The sequence below is a fragment of the Bison bison genome, unplaced genomic scaffold (assembly GCF_000754665.1).
Source record: "Bison bison bison isolate TAMUID 2011002044 unplaced genomic scaffold, Bison_UMD1.0 scf7180017864317, whole genome shotgun sequence".
Taxonomy (NCBI): Eukaryota; Metazoa; Chordata; class Mammalia; order Artiodactyla; family Bovidae; genus Bison; species Bison bison.
The window spans coordinates 3793584-3805558 of NW_011494889.1; the positions used below are offsets into that span (position 1 = coordinate 3793584).

General features: G+C 55.5%; 2 protein-coding genes across 2 annotated transcripts in view; both read right to left on the bottom strand.

Moving 5' to 3' along the window:
- TMEM63A (transmembrane protein 63A) overlaps positions 1 to 5143 on the bottom strand; it is a 36934-nt gene extending 31791 nt beyond the window's left edge. Inside the window, exons 1-2 of the mRNA XM_010852865.1 lie at positions 4328 to 5143; positions 867 to 1035 (exon numbers count right to left, since the gene is read on the bottom strand). The gene's annotated coding sequence lies outside the window, so the exon portion shown is untranslated. The remainder of the gene's footprint in view (positions 1 to 866; positions 1036 to 4327) is intronic.
- A 1828-nt stretch (positions 5144 to 6971) lies between these two features.
- Positions 6972 to 10271, bottom strand: LOC104997892 (left-right determination factor 2-like). The gene is made up of 4 exons (XM_010852866.1): positions 9961 to 10271; positions 8463 to 8709; positions 8025 to 8267; positions 6972 to 7725 (listed from the first exon to the last, which is right to left on the bottom strand). The coding sequence occupies exons 1-4, from the start codon at positions 10208 to 10210 to the stop codon at positions 7362 to 7364; spliced, it is 1104 nt and encodes a 367-aa protein (XP_010851168.1). The 5' UTR covers positions 10211 to 10271; the 3' UTR covers positions 6972 to 7361.
- Between the last annotated feature and the right edge of the window lie 1704 nt (positions 10272 to 11975).

Here is an 11975-nt window from a genome sequence, read left to right on the forward strand (position 1 = left end):
AGAAGGCAAAGGGGGAGGAGGTGACTCAGGGGGCCCTGAGGAGGACGGGCCCCAAGCCTCCTCAGGGACCCCTGAGTCACCCACTGTGCATCCCTGGAGCACTCCCTGGGCTCTGCCCTCTCATTCCTACACTCCTGGCCTTTCTGGAAGGTCCAGCATTTCCAAAGCAAATATTGCTCCAGGCTGGTTGTTGACCTTTCCTTTCAGAGACGCCTGGTAACCGCAGGTGAAACTAATGGAAATCTCCAAACTCCGAAGGCCAGCCCCCTGCATCCTCCCCAGCGGGCATGCTTTCACACTGTCTGCAGCTGAAGAGCCTGGGAAAATGCTCAGCATCCCTTTCTCTCAAGGTCCCATCTCCTTAAATCTAGTTAGACTAGATTCCCAGGGGACTTTGGCTAAGTCTGTCTTCCTACCTGTTAGAGGGACAAAAATCTGGGAGACAAGAAACGGTATAGAGAACAGACAGATATTTGGACTATGCGGTAATACAGTCTGGGTGTGTGTTGGGGAGCCAGTGACTGCCAATTCTGGCCGCTGGGACGGCTTTTTTGGGACAATCTCATGCACACAGGACAGGAGGTGTAGGAGGCATGGGGGAGGCAGTAGGTCCGGGGGCATGGGAGGACTCCCCGAGAGGCCAAGTCATTCTGTCAGCCCTATTAGAGACTCGGCAGTGGCTGGAGGGTGTGATGGCAGAGCCATGAAGTTGCTGGCTCTGCGCAGAGTCACAAAAGCTGCCTCTGGGAAACAGATGGTCTTAGTTTCTCTCCTTTAAACCCCACCCAGTGGCACCGCCCCAATGCAACACCCAGCCTGACGCTGGCTGGCGAAGGCCTGCCCCTCCTTCCTGTCCCCACACTTACCAGACACTGGGGAAGGAAATGTGGATGTGTCCCCTGGAGAGGGCCTCAGTTGGCGCTGGCAAAGGCAGCGGTGGCCCTGGCTGCCTCCCAAGCTGCCTCGGGTCCACTGCTCATTTCCTGCTGGGCTTTTCTGATGGAGGTCATAGGGCACCAGCCTTTGCAGACTTCCCTGAAGGAACACAGGAGACAACCAGAGTCACGTGGGAGCTGTTCTTTACCCATGCCGGGGTTCCGGTGTGAAACCCTCCAGCACACTTCCCCTGCACTCACACTTGCCCGGTGTCTCGGAACTCAAACACTCATCCAGAGCCTACAGTTCTTCCCAACGGGCTCCCTCCTGTCCTGGCTCTCTCTCCAGGCACCTAGTGCTATGAAGGGGCCATCCTCCTCTGTGCACCCTGTTCCTCTCCTCTCTCCTCCCCAGCATCACCTGAAACTCCAGCCTTTCCCCTCTTGTCCGAGGGCTCAAGGCCCTGGTGAGCCCAGGGCACTGGGACTCCTCCCACAGCAGCACTGGGAGCTGTAGGCTCTGGGAAGACGGAGTCCAGGACCTCACACAGGCCCAAGGGTAGCTGGGAAGGCTTCTCCAGGTCCCCCAAAGACTAGAATCAGGAAAAAAAAAAAAAAGCAACAGAACCAACAAGGAAGGCCTGAACAGTGAAGTGGGGGAAAAAAAATCCCCATAAAATGGTCACAGAGGGAGTATTGTCAAGAGCAAGAGGCGCTGCTGTGGTGGAGGGTAGGGGGGCGCCTCACCAATTCTGCTTTGTGTGGAGCTTTGAGAGAGCAGAGGCCTAATGGGAGGCAGGGACCTAGGCTCCTCCCCATCTTTTCCGCCCCTGTCACGCCTCTAAGTCAAACAGGCTCCCCCGGGTAGTTTAACAAGGTTTGATAAGAAGGACTCAGTGAGGTCAGCCAGCCAGCTGACCTTCAGAGGTGGCCTGTCCCCTCTGCGCCCTCCAGGTGCAGGCATAGCTTTGGGGGCCCGCAGTGTCTCTCAGACCTTTCTGCTTAGTTGAGGTCTGTCTCCGCCTGTTACAAGTCTGCAAGACTGCGGAACCATCACAGTCCCTCCAAGGCCAGCCGCCTGCATCCTCCCCAGCGGGCATGCTGAGAGGGCAGCTGGCAACATATCGGCCACAGGGCAGCCCCCCCAGGCTCAGGAGGAGCAGGAGGGGCAGAGAAGGAGATTCAGCTGGTGGCAACTAGGAGAGAGCTGGCTTAGTGGCTGAAAGACTGACGGCACTGGGCAGGGGCCAAACCAGCAATTAGGCTCTGTGGCCATGGGTGCCCTGCCTGGTCATGTTCAGTCATCCCATATTTGTCAGATACATATTGTAAATGCCTGGTCTTATCCATCCCTTCTTTAGGGAGCTCTCTGCTCATCATCTCACTCAGGAAAGCCAAGATATACTGCTGAGGCCCTGGGATCAGGTGAGCAGCAGGTGAGCAGCAGGTGACTCAGGACTCAACTCAAAGTTCAACCCACGTACACCCCAGAGTCTGGTTGTGGTGGGGGGACAGAGGGCTCAATGCAATGGCCATTCCCCAAACTGCCAAAGAAGTCAGCCACCCATGTTAACCCCTTGCCCATCCAAGCTGGCAGCTGCTGGCCCCTGTAGCACACCAGAAGATCTCTGTGCCTCCCTGCCACAAACAGGAGCAGAAAGTGTGAGCATCATCAGCTCTTGCAAACTCAGGGTATTTTTATCATCACCAAATCTTCTGATTTTGTTACTACGATGGCAGGACGACAAACAGTTCCAGGTCCTCTGCCATAAGAGAAGACTCTGATGTTCTAGATGGCAGGTTGCAAACTTCTCCTTAAAGCCCCACCAAACAGCGTCCAGGAACATGGACAACCATTCACCTCCACAGACAGCAGCAGTGGAGCACTAGGGAAATGGCCCAGAGTCCCGCTGCAGTGGACTGAAGCCCTGAGCAGGCTCTGAAGTGAGGCTCCCAGCACCACGTGGCTTCACCACTCCGTGCCTTGGCTTCCTTCTCCGTAAAATGGAGACAATGAAGTTCTTCCTGCAGGGTGAGTGGGAGGCAATGCCCATAAAGCATTGAACACTATGGGCACCCCAAATCTGCTTTTATTTTAAGTCACCTCTCCAGACCATGGGAAAAATGATAGCAAAACCCCATCTGACATTTTTCCTGTTAGAGCACAATGAACACCCAAGGGAGATCTTTGCCCATAAACTAAACAAACAAGAGGTGAAGTAAAGTGAAAGTTGCTTAGTTGAGTCTGACTCTTTGTGACCCCATGGACTATACACTGCCAGGCTCCTCTGTCCATGGGAGTCTCTAGACCAGAATACTGGAGTGGGTAGCCATTCCCTTCTCCAGGGGATCTTCCAACCCAGGGATCGAACCCAGGTCTCCCACATTACAGGTGGATTCTTTACCATCTGAGCTACCAGGGAAGCCCAGACAAGAGGTGTGTGAAGGCAGAAAGAAGCCTCTCCTTCTGTATACTCCACCTCAAGATAGCAGCAGGCTCAAGACTCTCTGACAGGTGTCAGAGGAGGGAAGTAGAAAGGCAAGCATGGAGGAGAAGAGGGAAATATGGGTTGTTTCTCCAATAAGAGATGACCTAGAGTCTTTCCTCATCCCCAGCAAGACTCCACAACTCTGCTTGAGTCAGGGCCCAAGAAGTCCTCAGGATGCCCCCACACACAGCCTCTTTGTACACGCTGGGCCTGGACTGGTGAGCACAATCCACTGGCTTAACCTCAAACCTTCCACACTCTTGGGGCTGGATACAGTCACACAACTTCAGCGCAGAAGGAAGCAAAGGGGGAAAGGGTGTCATTTTGTATACCCCTGTGGTCTCCTGTTTTTCAGAATACCGACTGAGCTGAAAGAGAGGCCACCCCAGAGTCTCAGGTAGCCAGGCTTATCAGGTATTGGAACCTCTACGTTTTTGGTTTCTTAGCAGAGCTCTCCTCTTCCCCTTATCCTCCAAAACCCCTAGCTTCCCTCCTCAGGACTCCAAAGAGTGGTTTCTACCTTCCCAGGGGCAGGGGACTCAGATGCTCAGCCCCTACCCAGGCCCGCCTCGCATATCTCGCTTAGAGAAAAAAGAGCCCCTGGCTGAGATCCCCGGGCTAGGCTGGGAGGTCGATTCCAGCTGACAAATACCCAGAGAGAGGGTGGGAAGAGAAAGGGATTAGCCTTAAAAGCGAAAAGTTGGAGCCTTGGATTGGGAAGTTGGGTAAAGCCATCAGGCGCGACGCTGGAAGCGGAGCGCGAGGTCTGCGCAGCCCGGGGACAGACACTCTCCTCCCAGCCACTCGGTCACCCCTGTTCCGGAGTTGGGACTGCGGAGGCACGAGGGCCTCACCCCGGAACCAGACACTAGACGTGGCACCCTGGCGTAGACCCCGGGTTCTGCCCGTCTTGGGGAAAGGAAGAAGGCGTCATTCCCCCTCTCAACGCCCCTTCCCCTTTACCTGCGGCGGCGGCGGCGGCGGCGCAGCGACCCGGGCAGACCATAAGTTTTCTGGCTCCACCTGGTTGGGCGGGGCTGCGTCCTGACCACTTAAAAGTTATAAAGTGAAACTCCCCGCTCTCCTGCACATGCGCAGAGCCGCGTCCACGGCTTGCCCAATTTGCAGCTACGCCCGAGTGGGTGTCAGCTCTGTAGCCGCCTCCCGCCCCCGGCGCCGTGCGCCCCTCGGCGATCCTCCGTCCAGGCCAGACCGCGGGGCCACTCAGCTCCTCCCTGAAGTCTGCAGGTCCCGGCCCGGCCAGCTCGTGTCCTGGGACCGAGGAGAGTGCCTCCAGGGCTGATTCCTCTCCCCGGCCCCCCGGCGCGTCCCCTTTCCCCGACAGACACCTTGGGGAGCCCCGGGCCTAGTACAGGGTGGTCACATCCGTGGAACGCGGGGGCAGCGCATTGGCGAAAGTTCTTGATTTTTCTGTAGTGCACTGAATTTCCTAGACCAGCTTTAGGCCCGCCTGTATCGGGGCCGGGTAGGGGGGAATAGGGAAATCGGGTGGGCTCAGCCCGCACCTCGGCTCCACGTAGTCCGTCGTCACCTGGTTCCCAGTGCGGAAGACTAAGGCTCCGCTATCGTTCTGAATAGCCTGACAGTGAAAGCCCTGGGGCCGGAGGGTTCCTACGTTTGGCCCCAAATAGAAGTCGCAGTGTTTTCGGCTGTGCCCTGGAGCCAAAGCCGGAACTGCCAATACCGGGCCGCCAGGGTCACCGTTCTAGCCCAGCTCGCTGAGCTCTGGGTCCCAGAGAGTTCCGTATAAGCAGCAGTCCCCGCAGCTGGACTGTAAGCTCCTCGAGGGCGCCGGGGTGTGCTCTGGGCAACACACAGGTCGGTGTTCAATGAGGACCGCGCCCCCAGTGAAACCGAAGAGCACAGCCCCCCGGCTGCAGCAATCTGCCCTCCTCCGCAGGCCTCTGTTTCCGCAGGGGGTTGGACCAAAGCTTTCTCTCAGGTCCCTTCCAGCACTAAAAATCTGTGAATCCTGAACAGCTCCGCACTCTGTACCTGCACAGCTTTGCAGGGCTCTGACCTCTCTTCCATTTCTGGGCTTTCATCTTTTGTTGTCATGGTAAATGTATTCACCTTATCTCTCTCCCCAGCCAGCCTGGGGATCTCTGGAGGGAGCCTGGCGGGGGGTGTCTTCTGCTTCTCTAGCAGTGCTTTTCTGACCCATCTGCTGGCTTCCTCCTTCTCCCCAACCCCCAGTCACTAGTTATTTCCAGAGTTTGCCCTTGACCTCTGTGCTCAGCACAGCCCTTGTCCTACCCGTAAGCGCCTGGCCATCTCTCCTCCTGCGGTTCCCTCCAGCGGCCAAGGAACCACAGCTGACCTCCAGCAGGTGCCTGTGTGTGGCCCCTGGCACCTCAGACGGACTCTGTCCACTCTCTTCCCCGCGTATCCCCCACCTTGTGTCCTTATTCTTCCCCTTCCTCAATGATTGCAGCCACCCCTGGCCTGCGCTGTGGGGTCCAGAGAAGTGTAAGGTTCTAACCCCAGTGATTACATTGATGGAGACACTGACAAAAAGAAAAGTTAGGATCCTTGATTTCAGAGAGGGAAGGGATTTCTAAACTGACTTTCAGTAGGTTGTTTCAACGGAGAAGGGGATGGCACCCCACTCCAGTACTCTTGCCTGGAAAATCCCATGGATGAGGAGCCTGGTAGGCTGCAGACCATGGGGTCACTAGAGTTGGACATGACTGAGCGACTTCACTTTCACTTTTCGCTTTCATGCATTGGAGAAGGAAATGGCAACCCACTCCAGTGTTCTTGCCTGGAGAATCCCAGGGATGGGGGAGCCTGGTGGGCTGCCGTTTATGGGGTCGCACAGAGTCGGACACGACTGAAGTGACTTAGCAGCAGCAGCAGCAGGTTATTTCAAAATCAAGAGAAGGTTAGACAGATCAACATGTGAGATGAGATAACCATAGCCCCACTATGTGTCAGGCAGCATGTGGAGTGCTTATAAAAACACTACTTCCTTAAATTTCCAGTAGAAGTACAGAGAAGTCAAGGATTGTTCCTATCTGATAGAGAAGAAAATGGAAATATGGAGGATGTAGAATTTACAGTTAATTTTAGCTGTAAAGATAAGCAAGGAATCCAAGACAACCATGCCCCAGGCCTGAACCCTATATCAAACTCAGTTTAAAGCCAGTGTAATCTTGGCATTCTAAAATCTTACATCAACATTTTGTCATTTGCTCCCTTTATCTACCCTCAAATCTAAAGGAGTGATTCACATTCCTGTAGATGATGATTTTGATCACAGATTTTAAAAAATTTTGTATCAACTAGAATGGAAATAAAGCCCACTCCCTGTGCCAAGAAAAATAAAAATACCAACAGCAATGACAAAAAAATGTTCTGCCTCAATCTTAAGAGGACAGGCACATTAGAATCAATGCATTCCAATCCTAGCATCCTGTATCACTTAACTGAGACCTTGAACAAGTCTTTTAAAGTCTTTTCCTTAATTTTCTAATCTGGTTGACCTAATTCCTATAGAACTTTCTGTTCTCTCACAATTTGCAGGGTTCTGGATAAAACAGAATAAAATGTATTTTATTTGTTTCTTGCAGAATACCCTTATTATTTGAGTTAGAAATGCACAACCTCTACTTACTACAGATTTTTAAGCCCAGAGCAGCAAGTGTATCTCCCAGCCATACCACGGAGCTCAGCCCAGGTCCAATAAGAGGACAAGGAAACAATGACAAATTGGGGTTTCTCTTCTTAGGTTACAAAATCTACACAGGTAAGTGCTTAGGATACAGTGCAGTGAAAAAATGTCGAAGAGAGAAGATTGGGCAGGGGCTCCCAGTGTCCAGGGAGTCTTGTTCCTGAGAAACAAAAATCAGAAGGCGAGCTGACTGGTCAGAACTCAGTACAAAGCACAAAACACACGCCATCCCCATTGCTTCTGGCGCCCGGAACAGTTTCAACACACACACAAGCCAAGTCCTTCGATGACTATACCCCACACCTACGGCTCCAGCTTCCTTGGCACAAGCACCCCGTCCCAGGCACAGCTGCATGTCTGCACCCTCATGTTGGGCAGGCTGACCACCTGGGGCTGGAGTTGGCCTCCCTCCTGGATGCTGACAATCATGGGCAGCGAGGTCGCCTCCGAGGCGATGCACTGTCGAGGCCCCAGAAAAGGCCACTTGAAGGTCAGGGACTCTGGGGGCTGCTGGCAGGTGCCCACACACTCATAGGCCAGGAAGCCTGGGGGCTCCAGGACCCAGTTCTCAGCCCACTTCATCCCCTGCAGGTCAATGTACATCTCCTGGCGGCAGCAGCGGGTGCCCTCGGTCACCGGTGCTTTAGGATCACAGTTTCCCTGAGCTCTGTGGGGAGCAAAGAGAGGCAGAGTCAGAGGTCAGCTGAGAGGGCAGGGGTCATGGGGCCCAGGGTGAGACCTAGTGGGACACCTGGAAAGATTTATGATCCATCTCTCATTATGTTCAAAATGTTGGATATTTGTGATAAGGATGGATAACTAGAAATAACCCCCAAAATCATAATTAGAGCTGACATTACTCCCAAGAGTGGAAGGAGATATTTTATATATTCATTCATTCCCACAGCACCCTGTAAAGTTGCCGGTTTCAAAATAGGTTCACCCGCAGTGACCCACAGCACCTACCCGTAGTCCCTGAGGTCCAGGGTGTGCAGCTCCAGCTGGGGCTCCCCCTGCCGGCCGCTCGACGGCCCCTGGGGGGCGAAGCGGACCAGCCTGTGGGCGCTGGAGGCCAGCGGGCCCAGGTGCTCCCGCTGCACCAGCACCTGCAGGAGCAGCGGCTGCCGGGGGCTGCGCAGCTGCTGCCAGAAGTTCACCGCCTCGGTAACGTCCAGGGCCTTCCAGCCGCTCTCGTGGATGGTCACCAGCCTGCGACACCGCACGGAGGGAGACACAGGCCCGCGCTCAGGCGTGGGGACTGGGACTGCCCGGGGTGGCCCCGGGGGCGGCACCTCTCCCACCTGCTCCCGGGGTCCCCGCCGGGACCGAGCCGCCCCTCCTCCCGCCCCGGGCCCAGCCCTCCTTCCCTCCCCCAGCCCCACACCGCAGCCGCGACCTCCGCACCTGGAGTCGATGAGGGCGGTGCGGTTGGAGCCGTCGTCGCGGACGTGCAGCCACTGGACGGTGACCCGGGCGCGGTCGCTGCGCGGGAAGAGGCGCTCGTGTCTGCGGAGCGCGGCCCTGGGGACCGGCTCCTGGAAGAGGCGCAGCACGGCCTGCACCAGCTCGCTGCGGGGCGGCAGCCGCTGCTCCATGTCGAACACCAGCAAATGCGAGGACGCCTCGGATGTCAGGAACCTGCCGACCACCTCTGGGGACGGGAGCGGAGTCAGCGGAGCCCCTCTGAGCACCAGGCGAGCTCTGAGGATGCAGGGCTCAGGGAGAGCGAACAGGGTTTCCCCAGGAATCCCCAGGGAGAGTTTGGAGGCTGGGAAACTGATGGGCCAGGCCAGAAACAGAGCACCTCCACTCCTAGAAAAACTGTTAGAGTCAAGCAGGCTCTCCAAAACCATCATCTGGGGTTGGGGCTTGTTTACTAGCGGTGACCCCCCTCACCACTAGTGAGGGGAGGGGCAGCTTTGGGATACTGGGCAAGGGCTGGGACTCTGAGTGAAGACTGCAGACCTGCAGGCTTCTTTAGGCAAAGGGGCAGGAGTGGGAACGGAGGGTGGAAGGCCAAGGACCAGCCAGTGAAAATCTACAGTCACCAGCTGAAATCGGCTTTTCCTAAGAGGCAGAGAAAGAGCTCTGAATTTACTTTCATTTCCCTGCCTGGTGAGGGGACTCTTGCTGGTGAAAAGGAACAGGGGCAATTTTTGTGGAATTACTGAGCCCTGAGGGAAATGGTGAGGTCAGGCACGACACCCTCTTCAGAGGCCCCAGCAATCCGTCCCCAGCACCTGAGGCTCCAGGTTGGCAGCGCGATCGCTTTATCAGCCAGCCCCATGGCTGCCAGCAGTCACCCCTGATGAGGTGTCCAGCAACGGTCTCCTCGTCTCCCCAGGCGCCTGGCCTGGTCTGTCTGTGGGTGTCCCCAGCCCTGGGGAGGTGAGAGGCTGCCATAGGACTCAGACCTGGTACCTTCCATCTCATAGAATAACCACAACTCTGGGAAGTAGTCAAAGCTAATTTAATCTCATTTCAAGAAACACAAGAGTTGTTGGGAGACTTGTCCAAAAACAAATACCAGAGGTGATAACTGAATGCAGAGGTCCTTTCTCTCTAAGGCAACACTCTGCGGAAGCCAGCCTCTTTGTCCCCTAGCACAAAGGCACCTTGACCATCTGTCTTCTCTAATGTCTCTTCTTTCCACTTTGCTTCCTGTCCCATGATTCCCTGTTCTTGCCTTGGCTTTGTCAGCCAGTCCAGCCGGCCCAGCTCCTCCTGGCCCTGAGAGGCAGGGTCCTCAGTGCAGACAGAGACCAGGAGCCCAGACCTGTCATCCTCACAGGCCATGGTACCCCCTCACCGCCCTGTGGACCCTGCACCCCAGACAGCTACCACCACTACCATCACCACCACCACCACAAGGACCAGGCTGCAGCAGGAGGGCGGGCCTCACCTCGGAAGTTCTGGCTGAACCTCTTCCCCCGGGAGCGTGCCCCGTGGCCGCGCTGCAGCAGGGCCACATACTGGGCCCTCACATGGGCGGGGATGACCAGCCCCTCCACGGTGGCCTTGTCCACGATCGGGACCTCGCTGAGGTGCAGCTGCTGCAGCAGGCTGTCCAGGATCCGCTCCTCGGTCAGGGCCGCCCCGGGGCCGGCCAGGGGCAGCACCCAGAGGGCCCAGCAGAGCCACAGGGGCTGCATGGCACTGCTGGGGAGAAGGAAGGGCAGAGTGGACGTGTCCCCGGATGAGGCTCCAGGAGGGTCCCAGCAGCAGGGTGTGCTGAGAGCCAGGCTGGGCCAGCTTTATAGCAGCCCTGGGCTGGGCCAGGGTGGTGGGAGGGGGGAGAGGCTGGGAGGAAGGGAGGTCACACCCCTCAGACCTCCTGGGAGCTCAGCATCCAGACAGGTCCCTGAGCCCGAGGAGGGGGGCTGTCTAGACTGTGGACAGATGGTATTATTGTGGTCAGGTGCCTCTACCTTGGCTGGGATTGCTGGACCAGTTAAATTAAAAAGCTTGTTCCCTGAAGAAGAGGCAAGGATCTCTAAGTGCTCTCTTCCCTGTCCTTCAGTCACAGAGCAAACTCCGGTCCCTGGTGTGGACTTAGAGTCCTGATTCTTGCTACAGCTCCTCTGTGTGCACACCAACACCTTGGATCTCTGGCTAAGGACCAATTCTGCCTACAAGGATGAGCATCTGAGCCTGGTGCTCAAAGGACTCCTAGGGACTGTTGAGCTTCTGGGTTGTCCACAATTGGAAAACCCAGTGTTTTTCCCAGTGCTTAATGGGGAAGGGGCGACCTTCCTAGACAAGGGAGCCTGGGGTAATTTAGTACCAATGGGATTTTGCCCAATAAGGAACCTCATCCTCTCCTTTTCCCTGGCTGTTCACAGATTCAGAGATTGGAGTTGAAAAAAACATCCAGCCCGTTCCCTCCACCAATTTTTGAGCTAAGAAAACAAAGGCTCAGAGAGGCAACAATATCCCTGGCTCACAACAGTTAATGATGGATGCCTGCCTAAAGTCAAGTCTGATTCCTAGCCCACAGCTCTTTCCACAGCCTCCAGCTGTTTCCAGCCAGAGTCCTTGTTCAATCCTCTGAAGCAGCCAAGTGGACTCAGCCCAGGTGACCGGGGGACTCGATGTGGGTAGGGGGCATGTCCTTCAATTTCCTGAGGCTTCACCAAATGAATGTGGATTTGCATGGTAGAGGAGTTTTAGTGGGGAATTAAAACAATTGGGCAATCAGCCAGGGGTAGGGCTGCCAGATAAAATACAGAACACAATTTGGGACATACTTTAGCACATCATTTGTTGTTTATCTGAAATTCAAATTTCACCTTTCACCAGGAGTCCCATATTTTTAATTGCTAAATCTGGCAACCCTAGCCAGAGGCCAAAGAGAAAAAGCCAGTGTGGATTGGGAGACTTCTGACAATGGGCTGATTAGCCGTCAGGCGGGGAGGGCAGCCCCCACCCTTTGTCATGCAGAAGAAGCCAGGCTTCCCCTACTTCCACTCTCACCTGTGTCTGGCCCAACACCCTGCCAGGTCATGTTGGCTGGAGATGCTTTAGTGGCCCCCGAGGTAGATCTTCTGTCTGGAAGGAGGAAAGAGGCCAAGGGAATAGAGAGTTTGGGCTTTCCTGGTGGCTCAGATGGTGGTAAAGAATCTGTTTACAACGTGGAAGACCCAGGTTTGATCTCTGGGTCAGGAAGGGTCAGGAAGATTCCCTGGAGGAGGGCATACTCCATTATTCTTGCGTGGAGATTTCCATGCACAGAGGAACCTAGGGGGCTACAGTCCATGGAGCCGCAAGAGTTGGTCACAACTGAGCAGCTAACACTTTCACTTTCACCCCGATGAAGGACCAGTTTGGACCTCGCCTAGAGCTGAGGGTAGCACGGAGGGCAATGGGCTGGCCGTCTTGAGGTGGGGGCCACAGACCCGGCCCACAGAGAGTCTGGAA